The following is a 24,101-nucleotide window of genomic DNA, read 5'->3' as shown; positions in this document are numbered from 1 at the left end:
TATCCTAGCTACAAATGCAATCATCAGCAAATACACCTGCGGATTCACGGATTTCCCGATGCCAGATAGTAGGTGCACAATCGTCCCTCTTGAATCATGTCAGTCCCCCTAGCTTCTGACACCCTCAAAGAATATGGTCCATTCTTGAGCCAAGGCGATTTCGAAGAGTACATGGAATCCTATGCCGAGAACTTTGGTCTGTACAAGCATATTGTTTTCAACAGCATAGTCAAGCAAGTTACTCGAAATGGCGACGGCACCAAATGGAAGGTCGAGATGGTCAGATCAGGCAGCCAGGAAGTGAAAGAGTTCGACAAGGTAGTCCTGTGCCATGGCTATCAGACGCAACCTAGAATGCCAACCTTTGAAGGTCAAGAGCTGTACCAAGGTCAGCTCCTTCATTCTCAACAATTTCGAAAGTAAGTATCAGTGATTCATCCCCGTTTTCATGGTACTTGAAGCTCGCTGCTCACCAACGTCGCACCAGCCCGGAAGACTACAAGGGCAAGAAGGTCGTCCTCGTCGGTCTCAGCGCTACGATGAGTGATCTTCTCACCATACTGGTCGACCAAGCCAGGGAGACCTACGTATCCCATCGGAACGGTGCAATGATCATAGGGCGCTGGCGAAACGGCCTGCCCACCGACCTCCTAATCAATCGCTCCCGACGACAAATGTCTTACTTCCTCCAGAGAAACTTTCCAAACACGGTCAACAAGCTTGTCAAGCTCGCCACGGGCTTGTTGATGCGACAGCACGGGAAGATCGATCCCGCATGGCGTCTACTCGAAAACGTTGCCCCGCTGAGCCTACATCTCGCCGGATGCATGGACACGACCCTGGAGCTTCTACGCGAGGGAAAGGTGTCGTCCCTATACGGGATCAAGAGGTTCCTTGGGGGCAAGAAGATTGAGTTTACGGATGGGACCGTTCTAGATGATGTCGACTCTGTTGTCTGCTGTACCGGCTACACTGCAGATTTCAGTCTCGTTCCCTTTGTGGAGACGAGCAAACCTAAAGCAGACGCGGCCGGTCATCCGTATGGAGGCGAGTCCATCGCTAGACTTTACATGAACCTCTTCCCACCAGCTCATGCAGATAGCATAGCGATTCTCGCGTACTCGACGTACGGCAAAAACAACGGCTTCTCATTCTCGGACGTTACCTCCATGGCCATCAGCAACATCTGGCGGGGTGTCAGCGCGGACATGATCCCCTCAAGACCCAAAATGGAGCGCGCCATTGACCGCCATCAACAGTGGGTCGCTGGTCGGTGGCACCAGGAGAACAGATCCGAGCCTGGAGCGGTCAAGCAGTGGGAGTTCCAGGGATTTCTGCATCAAGCCGCTGGCACTGGCATGGAGAACTTGGGCTGGGGGTGGCGTGGTTGGATGACGTGGTTTAAAGACCCTTACATGGTGTACCTGATCAACCACGGTGTCGAGACGGCGCATGCGTTTAGGTATTTCGAGACGGGAAAGAGAAAGACCTGGGACGGGGCGAGAGAGGCAATCATCCACATGAACAAGCTGGTCAAGCAGCTCAAGTCTGTTAAGAAGTGAAGCTGCATGTGCGGATCGTGGAGCCCGAGAATTTCAGCGGTGTCCAGGCGGCGTCAGAGGTCGTTTTCGGATAGTCTTGTTTCGATACTAGTCTTTCCATTGTTATATGTTAGCTGTCTCCTCGCTTATGTATCCACGGCCGAGTGGTGACACCAAGTCCGGAGTTAGCCCCGCAAACTCCGGCCTTCACCTCCGTAAAACCCAACACGGGCCCTCCCGAACGTGCCGTCCCCTCCTCGAAGCCGACCGGATCCTTTACCGAAGATGACCACGGGCTTGGCCAGATGCTGTATCACCGGCGTAACCCGTCGTTATGACCGACAAACACTGGTTCCAGGCGGGTTTGGTGCGCATCTATTGATGCAGTGAACGCAACGCACGACCATCGAGTACGTCACAGACGCAACAGATCCCCGCATCAAAATGTCGGATCGAGGAGTCTCCTGTAACCGGCATGGAGCCGTCGGTATGAGCGCTGCTAAATTCCGGTCATATTTCCGGAGTGATGTCAGCCGTTCTCGACTGCCGATGCCCCTCACATTGTAAAGTATAAATATTCGACTTACAATCTATCTGGTGATGTGTCTTTGGAACGCAGGGTTTTCAATCAGTGTCACTAGCTTTTGATTTCTTGTAAGAGACATTTTTCAGCAGCCCATTGCATCAACTTAGCACCGCCTTAGATCTCATCCCGAAACACAATCACAATGTCCAACTTCATGGCAGAAGCGCCCGAGCCTCCTACCGAGCTGGGCAGGCTCCGCGTACTCTCGCCCAACGCAGGCATCCGCGTATCCCCCTTAGCTCTCGGCGCCATGTCCATCGGTGAAGCCTGGGCAGAGGCAATGGGCGCCATGAACAAGGAGCAGTCCTACAAGCTCCTCGACGCCTTCTTCGAGTCTGGCGGCAACTTCATCGACACGGCAAACGGCTACCAGGACGAGCAGTCAGAAAAGTGGATTGGCGACTGGATGAAAGAGAGGGGCAACAGAGAGCAGATTGTGCTCGCCACGAAGTACACCTCGGACTACCAGAGCCATGCCCTTGGTAAGGGCCACACGGCCAACTTCACGGGCAATCACCGCCGCAGTCTCCACGTCAGCATCCGGGATTCGCTCAAGAAGTTGGGTACGGATTACATCGATATCCTGTACCTGCACTGGTGGGACTACACGACGTCCATCAAGGAGATCATGGACTCGCTTCACATTCTCGTAGAACAGGGCAAGGTCCTCTACCTCGGAATCTCAGACACTCCCGCATGGGTCGTCAGCGCTGCCAACACGTACGCAGTCGACCACGGCAAGACGCCCTTCAGCGTGTACCAGGGCCGATGGAGCGTGATGCACCGCGACTTTGAGCGCGATATCCTCCCCATGGCCCACACCTTCGGCATGGCCCTGTGCCCGTGGGACGTGCTGGGATCCGGCAAGTTCCAATCGAAGAAGGCCCTGGAGGAGCGCAAAAAGGCCGGCGAGGGGCTGCGGTCCTTTGTCAGCACCGGCGAGCAGACGGAGATGGAGGTCAAGATGAGCGAGGCGCTGGAAAAGGTGGCGGGCGAGCACGGCACGGAGAGCGTGACAGCCATTGCCCTTGCCTATGTCCGCAGCAAGGCGCCTAATGTGATTCCCATTGTGGGCGGCCGCAAGGTCGAGCACTTGAAGGCGAATATTGATGCGCTCAAGATCAAGCTCACGGATGAGCAGATTGCATTCTTGGAAGACGTCAAGCCCTTTGATGTTGGGTTCCCTGGCAACTTCTTGGGTGCGGACCCCAATATCACTGGAAAATCGTTCCGACTGGCACGCGCTTCCCAGATGTCGTTCCCGAACTCGGGCAGACAGACGAGTATCTAAGCCAAATAGATAGAAGCTAGATTAAAAGTATAATGGAAGCCGTATTTCGCTACACAAGATTATGAGGAGAACCGCTTGTCCGCTCAAATGAATAAGTATTGTCAATGGGTCGGTGTCTCTACTGGCTGGAGTTTGGGAGAGACTGTGTCAAGGACTTAACCCTACTCAGCGTAGGCTTGATGCTTGAACTGACGATTTCACAAAAGTTCGTCTTGGTTGATATCACTCATCTCAAGTGGTCACACAGACGAGCTATCTTTCCTCAAAATTACGCTTGAATTAATGACTATAGTTGAGACCTATTTCCACGAGGCAGAGATGCAGAGGATGCCTCCTTTCACCACCTACGACCTATCAATCTGCGTGACGGTGGCCTTGTCCAAGCCCTTGTGGGTATCCTTATCAAAGTCAACCGCAGCATCAGCATGCGTATCAAGACCCATCTGCTTCATGGCATTCGTTCCCACCGCCGCATCCGGTCCGTCAAAGATCTCCGCCACCTCTTCGAGAGACCGTCCCTTGGTCTCGGGGAAGAAGAACCAGATCAGGGTAAGGTGGATGGCGATCGCCACGCACCACACGATGTAGTACTTCCACGCAATCGCCTCCATGGCGACGGGGTTCGCGAAGGAGTTGTAGACACCCGCCAAGTTTCCGGTGAGCTGGTAAAGCATGGAAGCCTTGGCACGCAACGAATAGGGCGTGACCTCCATGATGTAGGTTGCGCCGATGGGCGAGCAGGCGTGGTACCAGAAGGAAAAGACAAAGATCATGGCCAAGACGGCGCCCGCGTATCCTATGTGCTTGAAGCCAGTCTCCTGGTTCAGCGCGGAGCAGATTGTCCAGATAACGTATGAGACGCCCATACCAGACATGCCGGTGAGGAAGAGTCTGCGTCGGCCGAACTTGTCCACCATGGTGGCGAAGACGCAGGCGGAGAGGAAGCCCCAAATCTGCAGTCCTGCGTTGATGAGGAGCTGGGTCTTGTGGTCGGTAACATTAATCGAGTTGAGTACCCTGAACAAGTTTGTTAGCTATTGAGACGGTCACGAAAGGGGGTTTAGGTTCAAAACTGACTTTGAGAGGAAGTATGAGGTCAAGGCGTTGCCAGACCACTGCAGCATGGCAGGAATGTACAGAGCCAAGAATAAACGATGCCAGTTGCCACGGGTCGAGATCCATTCAGCCCAGCGCGACCTTTTCTGCACCTTCTCCACCTCGAGCGTGGCCGTGATCTCAGCCATCTCGAAGCGAGCAAGCCTGGAGTTGGGGTCCCCGTAACCGTGCCACTTGACCAAGATATCTCTCGCCTCCTTGTAGCGGCCCTTGTAAATCAGCCATCTGGGCGACTCGGGGCAGAAGAAGACCAGAGACGCCTGGATGACGGAGCAGACGCACTGCAACAAGCTGGGAAGACGCCACGCCCACGAGTTGCTCATCTTGAAGGTGCCGAACGTGACCCAGGCGGCGATGAGGGCACCGAGCGGCCACGAAACCATCATGAAGGAGACGACCTGTGCGCGGTGGGTAGGGTACGTGACTTCAGATAGAAGCGGCGGGGCGGCCGTCGAGATGATGCCGAGTCCGAATCCAATGATGAAGCGGGAGGCGACGAACATGCCGTAGTTGAGGGACCAGGTCTGGATGATGGAGCCGACGATGATGAGGATAGAACCGCCAAAGATGGGCTTCCGGCGGCCGAGCCAGTCGCAGAGCTGAGAGGAGATGAGGATGGAAATGAGGACGCCGCCGTTGGGGCCGAACGTCATGGCGCCGAGGCGCGTTCCTTTCGGCTCGCCAAAGAACTCCTGCCACTGCGGCAGTGACTGCATGCCATTGAGCATGCTGGCGTCGAAGCCCGTTGCCGTCTGGGTCAGGAGACCGCTGAGGAGCAAGAGGTTGAGCTTCCACAGGGTCCCGTCGCTGTACCATGGCTTACGATCGTGAGGGATAACATCGGCGAGGACGAGGCCTTGAAAGTCGTCGCTATCGGCTCCGGGCGAGTGGACCTCTTCGGTGATTGGCTTTGCCATTGTGATATCGTCGTCTCTCGTCGGTTGAGTTACCGTTGTCAACTTTGTCGTTGTCTCTTGGGGTACTGACTCAGACTTGAGCGGCTGCTGAGTTGCGGGCCTGCAGGGTAGTAGTGATTCCGGCGCAACGGTCCTTTATATCTCGAGACGAACTGGCAGTTGGGACAGTTGGAGTCGCGATGCGAATGCGGAATAGCGCCGGCTTGCCTACCATCCAGTACATTGACCGATGCCCCCTTTCAAGTTTTCCCCATGGGCAAGAAGCAACTAACCCCGGCTGCCAGACAAACGCGGAGGAAGCTAAGGTTGAATCAGACCACTGCGCCGGTATCCGTAGACTGTCAAGACTGGCCTTGTTCGAATGGTGGTGGCCGGCGACGCTTGTTGGTGCGCATCGAAAAGCGCCGGGGATGCCTTTACCCCGATGCCCGATGCAGCATCACGTGGAGTAAGAGGTTTTACCCCAGATCTTCCCCAGGTTCCTCCTCTTTCTCCTCACGAGTTCTCTTCTTCTCCGAGGTGACTTCTCCTCACGCGACTCCTCGACTCCTCACCACACTTAGATTCGCCCCCGGCCATACGTGCCCAGTCTCGGGGAATAAGAGCCGGCGGTGCTTGTTTGAACCTCGGGAGGCCCATCCCCCGGTATCCCCGTACCCCGGGCAACGGCGTTTTCGACGGGCTTCTTACGCCGAGATGCCGAGACACGGGGAGGATGCGGCGCAAGTTAGCGACATGAAGCGAAAGCTTTTTCAAGAGACGAACCACACTACGTCACAGATGACCTTCTTTAAAGATGGTTCGCCTCACTTGAAGGCGAAGTCTCCTTGGGTATCCACAATCAGCAGTGTGTTGGCGAAGATATCTACTACGGAACCAGTGTTCAGAATCCCAAAGTCAAAAGCATAGTGTATTGAAGCTACAAGCAAGTGATTGTTGGGTACTTTGTCAAATGTTGCCAAGGCACAGGATGCACAATCAGCATGCAGTGATGTTTGCTTGATGCAGTTGGAATCCAACGAACCTACATATACCCGGAGGGCATTACCCTGACGGGCGATGCGCGCCCATGCTGGCAGAATCTGACCGGCGAAAGTAAATCAGCTGACTATCGTGGTTAATTGAGCGATGTAAAGCACTCGCCGCTCGTCTCTTGCCAGCAAGGGCAGCAATTTGTCGTAGGCTTTGGCTCTTAAACCAGGGGGCAGACTGGTAGACTCTCCTACAACGTGATCTACGACTTGTTACGAAGATCGACCAACGGCTTTATGGTTACATGATTGCCCAGGACAAAGCTGTAATTCTATCTTTCAACGATTTCGGGCCCTCGAAGCGCCGACACGCCCACAGCCTCGAACGCGATGCAACATTGTGTCTTACAACCGTGATACTTGCCGCCTTAGTGGAAACAGCTTGTCTTTGCTTTTTTTTTCTTGCATTTGATCAGATCAAAGAGGCGTGTAGCGCAGTGACGAGGATCGCCCTGCTGATGGAAGCACTCAATGACTTGGTTACTTCAATAGCCTATGATGGTCCCACAGACTTTGTGACTCGTACACAGGTTATACCTGTCCTCGACTGACTTGACCGCCTCCTATAGCAATCTTGTTGATAAAGTCATGCGGGATGTTGTTGTCCCCGCGCGTGTATGTAGGTATACCCTTCTGACTGGGGCGTATGCGAAGCGGACAATTTGTATCTTATTATCTCTTCCTAAATACTTCACTAAGAAGGGAGCCGAGTCCAAGACCAGCGAGGAGCACGAAATGACCCAACGTCTAACACTGCCACCCCCGGCCAACCGGTCTCAACAAGCCTCGTCTGCGCCTAGTCGTGGTTTCAGCAGCAAGAAGCAATAATTATGTTAGCGAGAGACCAAATGCCTCAATGTCGCTCATGCTATCACATCATTTGACAATATACAAATCTTCCAATGGGTCAACATGCGCCCAAACGCCCGTATCTGGGATCTTGCATATGGACACAGTGCTGACGGAATGACGAGAAGGATTTCCCTCGTACTACTGCATCATTGACTCGGAAACGCTGACTCTGACGGATGGTCCGACCCTCACTTGTACGAGAGGATTGTGTGCACGTTGAGGCATCGTCATCCTCACCGCAACAGCGAGTTCTGCCTGGACTATGATAGTGAGACGAGGATGCAGTTATCTGCTCTTCGATATATATATCGACTTTGTATGCTGAACCCGAACCCTTCCGGGGAAGCAACTATCGGATATAAATACAAAGCCGTTCCTCGGACTAAATTGTAAAAGTTTGCAACATGACAGCTCATAACAAAGTGGTGTTACAATAAAGGCCACACTCTACTGATTCAATACTATAACACAACGTGAGGAACCCCGTTCGTCCCACCGAGATTCCGACTAACTCACAAACATCCCAGACCGCCACCATGAAATTCACAACGACCATCCTCTTCGCCCTCACAGCCCACCTCCAGTCCACCCTCGCCGGCATCGCCCCTACCGCCGCCGAAGAATGCGGCGACCTAGGCGTCATGTCCTACACGGCCTCCTCCCTCGACAGCAGCGTCGACCCCGCCAACATCCGTAAGTGCAGAGAGCATCCCCGGACCCTCAAAGGCGGCTCGTCCCCGAACCTGCAGGCCCGCGAGTGCTGGTTTGGCGATGAGTACGGCTGCAGCAAGGGCTACTGCTGGGAGTCGTGTGACAGGGAAAAGGGAACCTGGTGCTGGGCGGCGTGGAATGAAGGACACGGGAACTGGCGGACTTGTTCTGGTAAGGAGCAATGCAGGCCCGCGGAGCAGTCTGCTTGTGGGAAAGATTGTAAAGATGCCAAGGAGTGTGGATGTAGCTGTCACTGAGAGATTTTGGATCAGCCAAATGGTCTTGTTTTACCTGTCTTTACCTCTTGGGAATATTGACTCGAGTAAGGTGGATTTCACTCGTTACGTCCCTTAGTTTCGCTTCATCTTGATCCTTCAAATGTTGCGCTAAAATGCTCCTTCGACTAGGATAACAAATCTTCACAGTAACTTCAATATCAGCAAAAATCTTCTTTCATATTTTATCCCTCACGAAATCTCACCCATACTCATTGATATACTAAGTATATCCAAATGAGTCGAGTATCATCCAAGGTGTGTATAGAAGGGTTTCAGTCTCGTCCTTAGATGGAAGTAGTAACACCAGGATTATATGAATTGTCATATAAAAAGTAGCATAAAATTCTCAGATGTCTAATTGTATATTCCATTCAATTGGGAAGAAATCATAAAGTTGTGTGGCCTAGAAATGAATTCTCTCAGATCTTTAATCGTACTTTCAAATCACAAATGTTGCAGAAATGGAGTTTGCAATTCTTGGTACCCGATATTAGCGGTCAATAATGAAACAACGCCAGGCAAACCTCAAAAAGCTCTCTTCAAGCTTTTCCCTCCCTAAAATGCACTACTACTGCACTACCAACAAAGCCATCGGGTCCGGAGCAGACGCCGTCACCCGGACGCGGCAGGCGGCAGAGGGCCGTTACATCATGGCCGAAAGCTCCGACCGCGCCCCACCAATGGCGCACAATCCCCCGCAGGCCAATCACCTGCGACGGCTACAACCCCACCAACGACGACGCCCACACCAAAAGGGAAAGGAACTCGTGCCGGCCGCAGCATCTCGCAGCTCATCCCATCTCCGGGCAGCAAGACGACCAACCAATCACCAACACCGCGCGTCTCTTCTTTCTTTTGATTCCAGGATACTCCTTATAAGTTAATTAGATTCCTTTCTTTCTTTTCCTTCTCTGGCAAGGACAGCAGATATTCGAAAGAGACCCTTCCTAAATATCACGACTATCGCAATGGCTGAACCAGCGTCCCAGCAACAGCCGTTGGAAGACGGCAAGACTCTCACGCCAGACGCCATCGCTAACATCCTCTCATCCGCTTCGGCATGGGCCGATCCAGGCTCCGTAGACCAGGGCCGCGCGCACAGGACCGCACTGCTGGGCGATGTACTCCTTACGGCGCAGCAGCTATGGAACAGTGGCAGTCAAGAGATTGACGTTGTTGCGGAGAAGCTGGGCGATGGAAGCAGAGACGGTGAGAGGCTCCTTGAAATATCATAACTCGTGTATCTCACATGAGGACCTGACCGAAAGGCATACTGACACACTCCAACAGCATCATGGAGACTGCCCCTGGGAGACTCGGGCATCGTTGACTTCTTCCTCTCCGTCGTTTCCACAGAGAACCTCAGACCAGCGTTGAAGAAGCACTCTCTCCGTCTACTCGGCAACTCATGCGCCGACACAGGTACCAATCTGATTCACTCATATTCTCTATGAAGATGTGACAACTGACTTACTCTCCTAGATGAGAACCGCGCAAGGGTCGTGGCATCAAACGCAATCACCGCCGTCATCAGCTTCCTCACCGACGACGCCGCCCTCCCCTTCGCCGTGCCAGTCCTCTACAACATCCTCGTCGACTACGAGCCCGCCCAGATCCAAGCAAGCTCCTCCTCGCTCACCCTCCACCTCGTCAATCTCCTCACCAGCCCACGCCTCGCCAGCGCGCCGCATCTCATGGGCATCATTGGCAAGATCCTCGCCTTGCTCGCCACGCACGGTAAGTTTCACTCACCCCCTTGAGACCACAAAGCTCACACCCTTCACCCAGAAACCGAAGCCAGCTTTGCACCCCCGCAAACACCAACCGTCCTCCTCACCCTCGCCCTCACACCCACAACAGACGCAGAAGACTTCGTCTCCCTCACAGCCGTCGCCCTAGCCTACCTAACCCACGCGCCCATCCAAGCCGCCCTCGTCGCAACCGGCTCCGTCCCCATCCTCCTCGCCACATTCTACCACCTCCAAACCCAGCTCGACGCCCTCCGCGTCGAAGACGAAGACGCCGCCGTCCTCCTCAAATCCCTCCCGCAATCCTTTGTCCAGATCCTCGCCGACGTCTCCTACGCAGACGACTTCTCCCTCCACCACCCCATCGGCTCCCCCGTCCTCGACACCCTCCACAGCTGGCTCGCCACGACAAACACCCACCTCCAGTCTGCAGCCTGCCTCTGCCTAGGCAACGTCGCCCGCTCAGACGAAGCCTCCTACGCCCTCGTCAAATCCCACGCCGTCCACGTCCCCCTCACCGCCCTCCTCGCCACAGCAACAGACACAATGCTCCTCCACGCCGCCCTCTCCTTTTGCAAAAACCTCGCCATCCCCTCCCAAAACAAACCCGTCCTTGGCGACGCGGGCCTCTTCTCCCCCGACATCCTCCCCCGCATCTGGTTCCTCGACGTCAACCCCCAGATCCAATTCACAGCCGTCTCCCTGACCCGCCTCCTCCTCGTAAACACACCCACCAACGTCCGCCGCCTCTGCGCGCCCCTCTCCCCGGACCCTCTCTCCCCCTCGCACGAGACAACGCACCTCCACCGCCTTCTCGACATGGTCTCCCGCACCGACGCAGAACACACAAAGACAGAAGCCGCCCGCGCCGCTGCGGCAGTCTGCCGCGTCCTGCACACCGCGCCCATCCCGCCCATCCTTCCAGACTGGGACCCGTCCGAAGACGGCTACGTCTTCCGCCCCGAGAAGCCTCTGTCCCCGACGGCCGTGGCCGAAGCAGAAGGCGACGGCGGCGCGCAGCGTAGGGAGAAGTTTTACAGGCGGCACCCGGGGCTGAATAAAGCCCTCGCGTTCCTTGTCACGCAGACAAAGTTCCCCGTGCTCCGCAGCGAGGCGTGGTTCGTCTTTGCGCTCATGTGTCGCGCCAAGGACGGCGCTGACGTGGTGTTGCGCACGCTGCAGGTCCCCGGTGCGTTTGAGGCGTTGACGGAGGCCGTTACCGGACGGACGTTTTCTGGGGAGGATAACAACACAGATCAGAAGACCATTGAGGGGGCACCGGCTGCGGGTGGTGGTGGGCAGGCGGTGGTTATCAGCGGTGGAGATAATGCTGCCATGGTGGAGGGTCTTGGACTGGAGCCGCAGCAGGCTGACCCGTCGCAGGCGGCGGGCATGAAGAAGGTTGATCGGGAGAATGGGCTGGTTATGGTGTCGGAGCTGGTTAGGAGGCATGCGGATGAGTTGCCGGCTGTTAGGAGGGCTGCGTTTGAGGAGATGTTGAAAGAGGGTGGCGAGCTGATGGCTGATGAGAAGGGGAAGGGCAAAGCGTAGGCCAGATATTGAAGACCTCGACGCCTGAACGAACTGCTGTGCCTCGATTACTTCGTGATCTCTTAGCAATGTGGGAAACAGTAACTTCCCTGTACTATTTTGGATCACGGGGGTCGAGAAAATTTACATCACATCATCACCGAATGGAACCACATTTGGAAATAAAAGCAATCGAATCAATCCTTTAGTCTACTCCAGTCACCTTTGACCCATGATACACGTCACGTCGTTTTCGTACGATGCGTCTTCCTACGCCCGTCGAATAGACGACGGGAACTTGGGCAGTGGTAGGGGGCAGCAATCGACACAAGCGGGCGTGATCAATGCAATAATTTCTTTATGACCTTGTCCTGAGAGTATCTCATTCCACTGAACCCACGCCAGGCCAGAAGATAACAACCCGACCTCCGAAGAACTTTTTTCCCTTCTCCGAAAGTGTTTTTGATGTGCCGAAAGCAGCAGGCGAAAATCCCATTTCCATGCAGCAGCTTAAGCTTAGCTGCACTAGTAGCCGCAGCATCAAACAAAGCCCCCCGACACCACAAGAGACGACAGCAGAGCAGCAGCGGTAGCAAAGACAGAGACGTGCTGCGTTTATTTCTTGGCAGCTTCGGCCTCGGCCGCGTCGCGGGCGCGCTTCTCCTTCTTGCCCTTGTTGCGGGCCTCGGCTCTCGTGTCGCGGAGCTTGCGGTAGGCACCGCCCTCGATGTTCTTGGGAAGGTCGGACTTGGAGATCTCGGAGAAGCCGGAGACGGCCTTGGGGATGGGGAGGGCGGCGGAGAGGTTCTGGACGGTCTCGGTCTTGGCGAGGTCGACCTTGGAGTCGCCCTGCTTGACCTTGTTGGAGCGGCGGGGGAAGACGACGAGGCGCTCCTTGTAGGCCTTGAGGCGAGCGACGTTGGCGGAGAGGGACTCCTCGCTCAGGTTCTTGCGGCGGCCATCGACGGCGATACCGATAGTGGGAGCGTAAAGGCGGGGGATACCAGCGGCCTAGCAGAAGCGCGTTAACTCTCAAAACTTTCCTTTACTGGCACCGGAGCGTGCCCCTCCATCACGGGTTGGATTGAATCGTACCTTAAGCTCGTCCAGAGTGAAACCACGGCCGGCACGGACCTTGCGGTTGTACTTGATGGTAGGGCATCTCACGACAGGGCGGAGCAAGTCGGTGGGACGGGGAGCGACCTTCGCGGCCTTGGCCTGACGGGCGACACGGCGGCTGTGCTTCTTGCCGGCCTATTGTGATGTTCCAAGTCAGATCCAAATTCCTGTCTGCCATTTCCATTGTCCCAGTCTCGTCTGTTTTCCCGGGGGACAGAAAAAGAGTGTCCAGCGCAAAATAATCATACCTGGTCGAAGTGCGTCCGGACCCGGCGCTGCCAATCCTTGCGGAAGTCTGTGGTCAAACAGTGTCAGTACTTTGTGTCTCTCGATATGTCGTCGTCTTTCGCAAGTCGTCGCTCTTCGCGTGGAGGGGTGCTCACGGTTGTGGGGGATCTGCTGGTTGTGTGCGATCGCCTGGAAAAAAGAAGAATGTCAGTATTTGCGATGCGATGCCGTCAATGGCGAGTATCGTGGGCGCGTCGACGTACCATTGTGCCTGTATTGCGCGATCAAGGGGTTAGTAGTCCGGATGGGCCGTCGTCGAGATGCTGCTGCAGGCTTCGAAAATTCCTTGAGAGGGACGAGTCAAAATCTCTGGAGGGCATGAAAACCCTACGAAAGGCAGGTACGTACTAGAGGTTTTTGGGGTGGGACGGTTGCAATTGTTGATTGGCTGTGGGATCCACTTGGTGTGGCAGGGCGAAAGACAGGCGACGGCCGAACCCTATTCCGGATTTTCATCTTGTGGCTGAGGAGGATGGGTTTTCGGTGTGCAAGTGGGTACGCGTTGGCTTGTATGGAAGAGACTGTCCACGAACGCTCATCCAGTTGCAGATGTGCCAATGTGGGTAGTTTCTGTTCCTGACCTACCTTAGTCTGAAGTCTTGATTGCATTGCGGCATTCCGAGTAATATCTTCAATGGCCTATCAATGGCCATTCTGCCAACGCCGCTAGAGATTGGATCTCTCATTGTCCTTGACGCTCTGAATAACAAAGTGTCGCAAGCTGACAATTTGTCTATGTGAGCCATAAGACGACAGCTTCGCTGAAGTTTTAACATATTGGATCAGGTGTCCCGCCAATGTGTGATAGTGATTGATTTCATCGGTACCTGCTCACTAGCTGCCGCATCTCAAATGGCCACTGACTACTCCCTACCCACGTGTACTCATCTCAGCTCGTATAACTTGGCCGCCACACTGTTTTGAGGTCGGCGACCATCTAGGCAGTTTGCAAAGATGGACATTCGAAGATGCAGTAGACCTGGGAGTTGCGATGCCTCAATGACTTACAATTATGAGAAGCCAAGGATCATGTCCACCTTGAGGAAACGTCCCGAAGCCAAAATGCACCTTCTCAGATGGTCACTAAAAGCTCCGGTGCTTGCCTAACTGCCTCACAAGATCGCCCTTCTCTTCGTCTTGCAACTCTGGAATGTCGCTCCTTCTTCGAGATTGAGGTGCTTTCCCGTTATGCTGTACTTGCCAGGCGTGCCAGATTGGTAGTCCGGCATCCGGCAGGTACTGTCAGCTAAGGTAGGCACCCCTCTTGCCCCGTTAAGCTCCTTCCCGTCCGCCGTTGAATTCGAGATGCACCGCAAACCAGATACGTACTTTTCACCGAGGCAGAAGCTTCAGTCCGCCTCAGGCACATTAAAAAGGGATCGTCACGCACGTGACCCTAGGCAGCTCCAGCCTCCAGGTCACCTTGAGGCCAAATTACTGATTGCGGCGCACCTTGGGAGATTGCAGAATATCTATATAATGCCCCGCTGTCCTCCCGTCTTTCCACTCTCTTTTGCTCTTTTTCTTCTTCATACTTACCTTGATGGGCGTGCTGGGGATCAAGAAATCCGGTACGCAGAGAGGGATGCCTGCATTGCACATCGTGGAGCCCTCCTCTCTCGATAGTCCTTCGGGGCCATCGCTGTTGTAATTTTTGATTTTCAAACCAGAACACTTTTCATTGTGTGCCCTGCCTGGTGCAGGGTCATGAAGAAGGGTCCCCTGAGCCGGTCTGATGGTGATTGCGTTCTGCGATTTAACTGTGCATGAATGGGAGTCCCTAGTTCAGATAGCGATGGCAGTCAGGCTAGAGCTCTTTCCGGCCTTCAAAGTCTCACGAACGTCAATCGCAGCACAAGGGAGGTTTGGTATTCTCTGGATTAGGTACTGTGAAGCTTCATTTCTGAGGACGACTGGCTGTCATTGCGTCCATCGCAGCGGCCCGCAGGAGGTTAGACGTACGAACAGGATTCCAATGTCTTGCCACCACCACGCTGCAGGCAGAGCTTGCCTTTATTCTAGCAATTTGTAGATACTTCCGTCTCGGGCAACACGCTCTCGTCAGGTATGGCTAATTGTGCATTGCTCAGAGCAAGCAATATTTCTTCTCTACGGCAGTGACCTCTATGTCTCCGTGTAAACTCGATGAACTGCTATTGAAAGCAAATAATCTGTCCAGACATCGCGATGCTGCCACCAATGCATTGGCCTCGACTCCCTTGAAAAATCAATCCCCCAGCTCGTCCATCGACAACATGTACAATCGCCAGCTGTACCCAGCCGAGCCCATCTGTCCTCCCACACAGCTCAAAAGCTCCCTTCCCGACCAGCTGGCCCGTCGTCGTACGAGAAAAGCTCCTCGGGACAAACCGCACCAATCACAACCCTCCAAAAAACCATGCAAGCCCAGGTCCAAGGGGATCCATTCAATTCCCAGAAGCTCCAAAAAATCTCATGACAAGTGCTTTTTTCGGCTTCTGCGTCGCCCCCCGTCCCATTCCCCCCGTGTTCCGAGCGAGAGAGAGAACGTAACCTCGCCGACCTCCCGCCCAAAGGCCAATCCGAATCGACGAGCCTCAATTACCTCCCGATCGCCTGATCATCCGCCTAGCCCAACCGGTTCAATTATCGAGGACTACCCGTTGACGGAACCACCTGCTTCCGACCCCAAGATACAGACAGTACAATGGCATCCAGAGTAGGCCCCCGGAGCGCCTCGGACGCAACGCGCTTCACCTCAACCACCCCGCACGCCGCATCCAAGAGCTCTCCCACATCAGCAGCAGCAACAACAGGTGCGTCGACGACAGGGACGACAACGACGACAGCATCATCAACACCGGCGTCAACGTCACCACAGCCTCCCAAGATCCCCGGCCGGCAACCGGGCGAGAGCCCCGAAGACCGCGTCCGCCGCCTCCGCGCAGCCCACGAGGCGGCGCGTAAGGCTCAGACCTCGAGCGTCGACCGCGTCATTGGCGGCAGCCGTCGCTTCTTTGATGTCGCGCACAAGTTTACTGTCCTCGGACTGGTCGGGTTCACGGGTATGTCTATGAAAACCCCTCGTACGATTATCGGGGCACAGTCTTTAGGGTAAACTTGGGATTGTCTCTCAGATGACAAGTTGCCATGGAAGGAGACGAAGGAGAGGAAGAAGAACCTAAGCTAACACCCCAAAAGCAATCGCAGGCCTCGTCTCCGTCTACTCCGTCTACGACATGGTAACCTACAACAAGCAACGCCGCACCGACTTCATCGAAGCCCAGCGCAAAATGGAAGACGACGCCCTCGCCACCGCCCGCCTCGCCTTCATCAAGGGCACCGCCACCGACAACCAAATCACCCTCGTCGAGGAGGCAAACGCCCTCGCCCGCGAGACGGGCGTCAAGCTTCCCCCCTTGCTCTCCGCCCCGACCCACACCACGGGAGCCGAGAAGATTTTCGGTACGGGCCAGCAAAGGACGGCGGCTGATGCCGCCTCGACGACTGCGACCGCAATCACCCCCGCCTTCCCCACGACGTCTGAAGCTGCAATCCCCGCCCCGAAACAAAAGAGCAGCAGCTGGTGGCCCTTTGGCGGCAGCAACAACAAATCCGACGCCGCAGAGACCAGCTGGAGCGAGGAAGACGAGTCCTCTGGCGTCCGCGCCACGGACCTCGCGCGCGCCGTCGAGGACAGGAAAGAGTTCCTCCAGGACAAGGCCAAGGCCGCCTTTGAGCGCGAGAGGGAGAACCAGCGCCGAGGCGGTCCGCTGGACCAGGTCGGTCTGCCGCAGGAGGAGAAGAAGGCCGAGAAGAAGGGATGGTGGTAGAGAACTTTGTGTCTCTGTCCGGCTTTTGAACGCACCTTCTTGGACGGCCGGTGTTATAATATGATACACAAGAGAGGTGGAACCAATGGAGGACCGGCGCGGTCTTTGTATCTGAATGTGACGATATCTGGTGCATTGAAACAAAAGAAAAAGTCGGCTGCGGAGGCAAGTGTACGAGAAACGATCATCTCCACCCCTAGACAGAGAGTCGGAGAGACGGACACCTACGTCGGTACAAAATTGGGGCGCATCAGGAGAGAAGAGGTTGAAGGCCGGCCGACTTTACCACGGCAAGGAGGACGAAGAGGAGGAGGCTGCCGAGTGTCACTGTATCATACGTGTTAGACTGGATTGTGCATTAGACGGCGTCCGGTTGACAAAGTTTTGCATGCGGGATAGGGGGAGAAATAATATCACCTTCGTCCCTGCACAACCAAGTTCTGTTCTATCTCGAAGCATCCCGATCCATACATCTCACCGCGTTTCGGACCACACACTTGAATCACGCGAGTACAGTCTCTGGGACTTCCTCCATCATCAATACGCAGTCACATGAGCAGGCTAATAGTGCTTTAACAATGAACAGTGCTGGCGCATTTCCGCCGCATGATTATGTCCTTTGGACCGGTATTATGTACAACCGCGAAAACGCTTCAAAAATGCAGGCTTCCGCCGAGTCTCAGTCTGCCACGCCGGGCCAGTTGACTCCCCAATCCCAAGTGATGCATACCGGTAACCTATGAACCGTGACAAAAGAGCTTGCCCAACAAGCCCCGAGCGAGTGTAAAATATGTGCGCTAAATGTGGTATTACCGCCAGCCGAGACTCCCGTGTCTCTTGCACTTTGTCCCGAAATCAAAACTGCCGTACCATGTGGACCGGAAAATGCCATCCGGATTTGATCAACTCGATCGCTTGTCGATCTTGAGATTCTTCCAAACACCTTTCGTCGAATTCTCTTCGTTTTTCTTCACTTGTCGGACGTCGCCTGCGCTCTTTGCGGGGCGTCTGCACCGCCAAATCATCAGGCAAAAGTATTTCTTGCCCGTTCTATGAGACAACAATGTGATTAAAATGGCCCGGCACCTTGAGGCGGCACTTTTCGCAATCAGCACGGTAACCGATGCTGAAGCTCTTCTTCATACCAGGCTGCCAGGTCCACGAGTTGACAGTGTGCCTAGATCGAATATGTCCCTTGCGTCCCGGCGAGGGTGTTGCCGGCGCTGACGTCGTTTCAAGGGGGCCGGCGTCGATGGTGGTGGTGACGGGATCATCGCTCATCATATGCGAGTGATCCTCCACCTCCATCATGCCCATATCATGATGGTCGTGTCCGTTGAGGGACGACTGTTCCAAGCGCGCCGTCAGGTTGGACGGGAAGCCATTGTCGAGAACCATCCCTGGGGGGCTCAGGCTGCCGCTGCCAAGGTGGCTCGTCGAGTCCTCACCCTCGCTAATAGGCGACGGCAGACGGCGATTCTGGACAGCGTGCCAGTCGTCCGTGCCTTCCATGGTACGGGGAATGGAGCGGGACTCGTCGCTGCCGAAGCCGGCGTGCATATGGCCCATATTCACGACGCCGGTACGATGGCAGACTGTGGGTCCCGGGCCACGCCAGTCGCGGCCGGAGGAGCCGCCATTCATGAATTGGGAGGCAAAGTTTGGCTGGATCGGGGTGGGCATGCGGCCATTGACAGAGGCGGGCTGATCCGAGTGAATGTGCTGCTGCGGGACAGGCGGTGGTGACATTGTGTCCATCATGTCCATATCACGATCGGGCTCGGTCGGACCAAAGGGTGAGGGCTGGCAGGACATGGGTGCGGGTGATGAGGACCATGGCGAGAAGTGCGACCTGGGCTGTTCCTCCGAGTCTGAATCGCCTGGTGTCAGAGTACAAGGAGCCGCATTGAGTGGTATGACGGGTGTAGACCAGCGCTTCGAAGACGTCGGCGATGTTCGGAGGGGTAGACATTGGAGGCGTTTCTGTTTCGTGGGGGGGGAAAAGTCAGCCGCGATGTTCCAGATGGACACAGAAAGGAGGGTCTAGCGAAAAAAAAAAAAAAAGGGATGCTTATAGCGTACGTTTCTGTGTTCACCAAAGCTAAGTGTGCCATTTTGCATATCCTCCTCATCATCACGTCCCCTCTTCCGAATGAGGTCCGTTGGGTGATGCTGAATGCCGAACATGGTGAAGGTCGTGGTGGGGAGCAGGAGGGGTGCGATATGGGTGTATGTAAACGGGATTGGATGCGACGTTGGTGGACGGCTAGTGGATAAAATGCCGAGGCGCAACTAGCAATAACAAGCGTCGAGACTCTGATTTTGGTATGTAAATTTGATTATGTCGTCGGTATGTTGAAGAAGAGAAGATGAACAGGACAGGACAGGCCAGAATGACGATGGATGGCACCGAGTGTGCCGTGGCTGCCTTTCCTCTGCTCGTGCACAGGCTGGCGGTGGTGCTTGCGCTCGTGCTGGGTGCTGGGTGCTTGGTGCTGGTGCCAAGTTGCCCCGGACTGAAGGTGCCGGGATGGGCGGGGAGGTTGGTTGGTTCAAGGTCGGTGGCAGGCGCGGGCGTAGGCGCAGCTGCGGGTGCAAAAGTGACAGGCAGGGCAGTATCCGTAAAGGGAGGGGCCTCGTATTTGGCCTGGCGGGTTATTGAATTCTATCTGGTCGCTACTGCGTGCTGCGTTGAATATTGCGCGCAAAAGGAGGCTGAGTCGAGGTAAAGCAAGACGATGCTGCGATAGTGTATCCGTAGAATGATAGCGGGAAGAGGGGGAGAAGAAGCAGAAGGAGAAGAAGAAGTTGGGGACTCGGTGGAGGTTGACGTTGCGCAGCGCGTGGTGGGTGGTGGTGGCAGGTGCGTGGTGTAAGTCGCACCCGATGAGGCAAGGCTTCGATCTGCACAGCACCTGCGGTCTGCGGTCTGCGGAAGCTGTGGTCGGTAGGCTGCCTACAGTAGTTCACCTGGGGAAGGACAGGATGAGGTGAGAAGATCCGGTGGGTTGGTTGTGATTGGAGATGCTGCAGTTGTTGTCTGACACCAGCTTTCCTTTTGTTCTTCTTTTCTTGTTCGATGTGTCTGTACTGAATAGAATACGGTGGCCGAAGATGGCGTTGTATTTTCGATGACAGTCCAAGGTAAGGTAGATTTGTACCTTGGAGAGACCAGAAAAAAGCCAAACCGAGTTGTCGGGAAGGGGGGCAGTCGCAGGTAAAATAATCCGCCAAGGAAGCAGAGACAGTGGTATACTGTCCGTACCTTCCACACCAGGAAGCAGCTTGAACACCTTGAGGTAGTAGCAAGCCACCAAGGAAATCTCGAGGTTAAAAAAAAATAAAAAATAAAAAAAAGCTGGAGAAATTGACCAACGGGCGACACGAGGCAGCAGGAACGCCAGAGACCGGTGACGGCAGCCTGCCAAAAAGCGGAATAGCGCAAAGACGCCACAAAAGGGGGAAAAGCAAGAGGCACCAGAGGCTCCTTCCTTCACAAATCGCCTCACCTTGCGGCTACAGCGAGCTCTTTCTTTCCTTTACAGTGGGACTTTCTCAATTCTCTCTCTTTCCCGTCTTCTTTTTCTCGACTTTGGCAACCTGAGTACCCGTGCGGTAAGGTAAGTCCCTACCTGGCACCTCAGGGCTCAAGGAAGGCACCTCAGAGCAGAGGAAAGCCCTGCGGAAAAGAAAAGAGAACAAAAGGGCCAAAGCAAGCAGGAGCCGAAAGGGCCCAGACCGTCAAGGTTCTTCCCGGCCCAACGGTTAAGGGGACGTACCACCTCCACCTCCACTTTGCACCCCTAAAGTTTTTTCGGAAAGCGCAATGGATGGAACTTGGAAGGCGGGAGGTCGGAGACTCGGAGGTGGAGACAGGGAGGATGGGGAGGGGCGCTAAGACGGCGCTAGTTCCACTCTGTTGGAATTCAACCCGCCGTGAACTTGGGAAAAGAAAGATAAGAAAGGGTTAAGAAAGACAACAAATGATCTTGTTCAACGGAGGGCGGTTGAATTCTTGAGGAATGCGATGGCGTCAGTTTGCGGATCCAGAGATCGTAGGGATCGTAGGAAGGGAGGGCTGATCGTCGTGGGTAGGTATTACGCGCTGGGATACGAATATTGAAGCTCAATGCGGATGGGGTTCGAGTGTTGGACTGTTCTCCCTGGAAATGAGGAAAAGACCGTGACAAGGCAATGACTTGGTCCCAAATTGTCCAAGCAAATTGAAGAGGATTGACCACGACCGCAAGACAAGGACAAGACTAATAACGGGGTCGGAGAATAAGAAGAGACATGCAAAAGTCCACTTGCAAGATGCGAAAGTGTGATATAGGGCAAGGTGCCTTTAGAAACGGAAAAAAAAGAAGAACAAAAAAAGCAGTGGCCAAGGTGCTTCTATTCCGACCAGCCCGATATCTACCAACCCAAGTAACCGGGGGCATGTTCAACTTCATGTGTAACCAACTCACGAGACTCGAGTTTCTTCCTTCTTTGCTGTTAGATTGCCACCAAACTGTAGTATTCCATGTGTCGCGTGCCCCTCTACCACAAACCAACATGACAACTTGCTCATCTCACCTCACAGACCCAACATCATAAAGTTGCTCTCGCTCCTCGCGTCAAAACGGGCGGCCAAAGACCATCTCCAGATCCCTGATGAAAATCAATCTGTCTGGGCCGTGACTGACTGATTGACTGCTGACTGAATCAAGGGCCAATCCGTTCCATCACCTCGTAGAACCTCATCAAGTAGAGGCCAGGAGCAAAACGGCCGCTGGAGAAGACGGAGGATCTGTGCCCAAAACATAGTTGCCAGGGTCACGTACGTTCGTTCGAGGCGACGTGCCTTTCTTGCCGCTGCATGGCGATTCGCTAGTTCGTCCCGCCTGCTTGCCTTCTGGCACCCTGTGGCATGTTCACATGTCTGTCTAGAGGAGGGTGCCATGCCTGGCTTTTTTTCCCCCCCCTTTGTTGTTGTTGATCGTTGAAAGAGGTAAACTGAACAGGGCACTCTAGGGAACGTGGTGGTGGTGGTGGTGAGGGCTGCGTTTCAGGATTGCTTCATGAGAGGCCGGGGTGGGTGGGATGAAAGCGGTTGAGTGGGCGGTAGGTTACACACCAAGGTTTTCTACCACGATGGCGGGGAGGGGGGGGGGGGGGGGGGGGGTCACGGGGATATTGGAGTATCGTTGACTGATTACTACTCGTTTACGAATGTCCTTTTGGGACTGGTGATCGCGGATGGGAGGCGAGTCCCCAGAGAAGATTACGTTGCGAAGAGGGCGAGCCTGAGCCTAAGCGGTGATCTTTCGTCGTCGTTGAAGTCATCGTCTGCAGACAGTTTTCCCAAACACTAGACCTTCAGTCTGCTCGATGGCGATGATCACCAGCTAAGGAATGTCTATCGGTTTCAACCATGGCCAGAAGACAAGTTTGGTTCCGCGGTATCAGGACACACAGTCAGGTCATCAATCGGGTTTCCTGTGCGAAAGGCCGGACGTATCTTTGCTTCCCGGCCACCTCGCGCACCTCGAAAGATCTGTAGACGCGAATCGGACCCAAATTGAGCAGTGTCTGGTGCCTTCGTGCGAGTACCAGTCAAACCTGGCCTTGGGAAAGCGCACAGCTCTCCATCTTTCGGCCTGAGCCATGCCGCAAACCTCGATTGCCAAGAGTCGGCCTCTTTGATGAGTAGCACGGAGGCAGCAGGTTCCAACTGCTGGTACTACCACCATTTTGCGTCAAAAGGCAGAATAAAGCAATGGCCAAGACAGAGCGTGTGTCGTCGTCGTCGTCGTCGTCGTCGTCGTCGTCGATGTTCATGGTTACTACATCGATCACGTGCGAGTACACCCCATAAAACACATTGTCGTTCATGTCAGACTGGTATGTCTCAGCCGCTCTGTATTGAAGCGTCAGTACTACGGCACGCAACCGCCGTCAGAGTGTCATCTACTTGATCTATACATGTATATACGATTTAGACATGTCTGCTAAAATACGGCAGATTATAACAGAGAATCCTTCCGTGTCCGGGCCCCGGACGTGCACCAACAACCGCGCAGACGGACCCAAGCCCCACGAGTCGTTCACTCTAAAAGGCAATGGTTGAGACTGGTCGGACGGGCCAGCCGAACGCACAGCCGTGCATCTGTTCTAACGAGGGCTTTGGTCTCTTATTTGCTTTGGTAGCTGAGTCACGGTTGACTAGGAGGAACGAGATCAGATGCCGGTCTATTGGCATCTACGTCCGCTGCCTAAGGATGGTTGGTGTTCTACGGCTCTTCGCATAGTGACTGGCAACCTAGTTTGAGTGACAAGTGACAAGCTTGACTATTTGATAGGTCTTGACAGATGTTCGGCAGTAGACATCAGAGTCTGAGTTGCGGCTGCCTGACATTGAACCGAACTGCCAAGAGATGGCTTCACTAGGTGGACCACTCAGCCTCGTTCTTGTTCTTCTCCACTCTTTGCCTATTATCGAAAACCAAGACCAAGACTGGTTCCTCCATTCTGATCGAAACCAATATCTATGGATACCGATCCTGGAGAGTATCTATTTCGATGAGAGCCAAGACTTGATCCACGAAACTGGCCAGAGCCAACGTCGATCTCTCCAGGTCTCGTCAGACAGCCCGGGCCATCACAGGTTTCACCTCTATTTGCGGCCATCAACTTCCCTGATCACGGAGCTGATACATCGAATTCTCGTTGCAAGTTGAATACGACAGCGGAGAAGAACGTGTCAAGTCATGGTCCAGTTCAGCCTTGTCCTTTAGTTGTCCTACCCGGGAGGTTGAAAGTGGATTCCCCGGCCTCTTTCGATACGGTGCGGGGGGCTGGAGATGCAACGGGCCAACGGCACAGGCGGATACACCTGGAGCGCTCACCTTGATCAAGTGCCGGCATCGGTACCCCACAAACCGAGGTGAGGCCTCGGTGAGTCCGGGGAGGGAATTGGCCAATGAGATATCGTCAATTTCTCACAAGATTTTTTTTTTCCTTTCTTTTCCCTTTTTTTTTTGTTGATTTTTTTTGACGAACGAAAGAAAGAGGGGCGTTTAACGCTATCGGCGTCTCATCTCTGTTCAAGGCCTCCAATGTCAGGAAGCACATGTAACACCTTTCTCATCTTGTCCGTCTGATATTATGAGACCCGGTCTGACTATCTAGGGGGTTTGAATGGTTCTCGATGTAACCATTGGAAGCAGGAGGAAGAGTTGTGGGCGGTGAAGGAGAAAGGAAAGATGGCAGGAAGAATATTTCCGCTGTAAGCTGGTG

The 24,101-nt window shown here is 54.4% G+C and overlaps 9 protein-coding genes across 9 annotated transcripts; 5 read left to right on the top strand and 4 right to left on the bottom strand.

Annotated features, from left to right (window-relative positions):
• Positions 1-96: 96 nt before the first annotated feature.
• Positions 97-1,562, top strand: BDP55DRAFT_552666 (dimethylaniline monooxygenase 2; the record flags this gene model as incomplete). Its single annotated transcript, XM_060569222.1, has 2 exons — positions 97-419; positions 488-1,562. The coding sequence occupies 2 exons, from the start codon at positions 97-99 to the stop codon at positions 1,560-1,562; spliced, it is 1,398 nt and encodes a 465-aa protein (XP_060429452.1).
• Positions 1,563-2,102: 540 nt separating this feature from the next.
• On the top strand, positions 2,103-3,475 carry BDP55DRAFT_664256 (aryl-alcohol dehydrogenase AAD14). The gene is made up of 2 exons (XM_060574931.1): positions 2,103-2,195; positions 2,246-3,475. The coding sequence occupies exon 2, from the start codon at positions 2,270-2,272 to the stop codon at positions 3,416-3,418; it is 1,149 nt and encodes a 382-aa protein (XP_060429451.1). The 5' UTR covers positions 2,103-2,195; positions 2,246-2,269; the 3' UTR covers positions 3,419-3,475.
• A 287-nt stretch (positions 3,476-3,762) lies between these two features.
• Positions 3,763-5,451, bottom strand: BDP55DRAFT_552351 (general substrate transporter; the record flags this gene model as incomplete). The annotated part of the gene is made up of 2 exons (XM_060569202.1): positions 3,763-4,435; positions 4,496-5,451. The coding sequence occupies 2 exons, from the start codon at positions 5,449-5,451 to the stop codon at positions 3,763-3,765; spliced, it is 1,629 nt and encodes a 542-aa protein (XP_060429450.1).
• A 2,419-nt stretch (positions 5,452-7,870) lies between these two features.
• On the top strand, positions 7,871-8,363 carry BDP55DRAFT_744318 (uncharacterized protein; the record flags this gene model as incomplete). Its single annotated transcript, XM_060580511.1, has 1 exon — positions 7,871-8,363. The coding sequence occupies one exon, from the start codon at positions 7,871-7,873 to the stop codon at positions 8,300-8,302; it is 432 nt and encodes a 143-aa protein (XP_060429449.1). The 3' UTR covers positions 8,303-8,363.
• A 928-nt stretch (positions 8,364-9,291) lies between these two features.
• On the top strand, positions 9,292-11,622 carry BDP55DRAFT_552384 (GTP binding protein; the record flags this gene model as incomplete). The annotated part of the gene is made up of 4 exons (XM_060569205.1): positions 9,292-9,532; positions 9,614-9,745; positions 9,806-10,060; positions 10,112-11,622. The coding sequence occupies 4 exons, from the start codon at positions 9,292-9,294 to the stop codon at positions 11,620-11,622; spliced, it is 2,139 nt and encodes a 712-aa protein (XP_060429448.1).
• A 169-nt stretch (positions 11,623-11,791) lies between these two features.
• Positions 11,792-13,335, bottom strand: BDP55DRAFT_664250 (ribosomal protein L13e). The gene is made up of 5 exons (XM_060574930.1): positions 13,212-13,335; positions 13,104-13,137; positions 12,969-13,015; positions 12,697-12,855; positions 11,792-12,612 (listed from the first exon to the last, which is right to left on the bottom strand). The coding sequence occupies exons 1-5, from the start codon at positions 13,212-13,214 to the stop codon at positions 12,217-12,219; spliced, it is 639 nt and encodes a 212-aa protein (XP_060429447.1). The 5' UTR covers positions 13,215-13,335; the 3' UTR covers positions 11,792-12,216.
• A 2,359-nt stretch (positions 13,336-15,694) lies between these two features.
• BDP55DRAFT_552304 (cytochrome oxidase c assembly-domain-containing protein) lies at positions 15,695-16,820 on the top strand (the record flags this gene model as incomplete). Its single annotated transcript, XM_060569195.1, has 2 exons — positions 15,695-16,052; positions 16,189-16,820. The coding sequence occupies 2 exons, from the start codon at positions 15,695-15,697 to the stop codon at positions 16,818-16,820; spliced, it is 990 nt and encodes a 329-aa protein (XP_060429446.1).
• A 1,050-nt stretch (positions 16,821-17,870) lies between these two features.
• BDP55DRAFT_552463 (uncharacterized protein) lies at positions 17,871-19,007 on the bottom strand (the record flags this gene model as incomplete). Its single annotated transcript, XM_060569212.1, has 2 exons — positions 17,871-18,803; positions 18,903-19,007. The coding sequence occupies 2 exons, from the start codon at positions 19,005-19,007 to the stop codon at positions 17,871-17,873; spliced, it is 1,038 nt and encodes a 345-aa protein (XP_060429445.1).
• Positions 19,008-19,219: 212 nt separating this feature from the next.
• BDP55DRAFT_744308 (uncharacterized protein) lies at positions 19,220-20,147 on the bottom strand (the record flags this gene model as incomplete). The annotated part of the gene is made up of 1 exon (XM_060580510.1): positions 19,220-20,147. A coding segment is annotated over one exon (651 nt), but the record flags the coding sequence as incomplete, so codon positions are not given.
• Positions 20,148-24,101: the final 3,954 nt, after the last annotated feature.

The sequence above is a fragment of the Colletotrichum godetiae genome (genome assembly GCF_030913485.1).
Source record: "Colletotrichum godetiae strain CBS 193.32 chromosome Unknown BDP55scaffold_21, whole genome shotgun sequence".
Classification (NCBI taxonomy): Eukaryota; Fungi; Ascomycota; class Sordariomycetes; order Glomerellales; family Glomerellaceae; genus Colletotrichum; species Colletotrichum godetiae.
The sequence above is the reverse complement of the archived record's forward strand: the minus strand, read 5'-3'. Positions and strand labels throughout refer to the sequence as shown.

What these genes read in the sequence shown, in the direction of transcription:
- BDP55DRAFT_664250 (XM_060574930.1), bottom strand. An exon ending in CCAGCAGATCCCCCACAACC is followed by an intron (nt 13,016 to 13,103) that starts GTGAGCACCCCT and finishes GTTTGACCACAG; the next exon opens with ACTTCCGCAAGGATTGGCAG. An exon ending in TCCGGACGCACTTCGACCAG is followed by an intron (nt 12,856 to 12,968) that starts GTATGATTATTT and finishes ACATCACAATAG; the next exon opens with GCCGGCAAGAAGCACAGCCG.
- BDP55DRAFT_664256 (XM_060574931.1), top strand. Translation starts at nt 2,270, where the DNA reads ATGTCCAACTTCATGGCAGAAGCGCCCGAGCCTCCTACCGAGCTGGGC.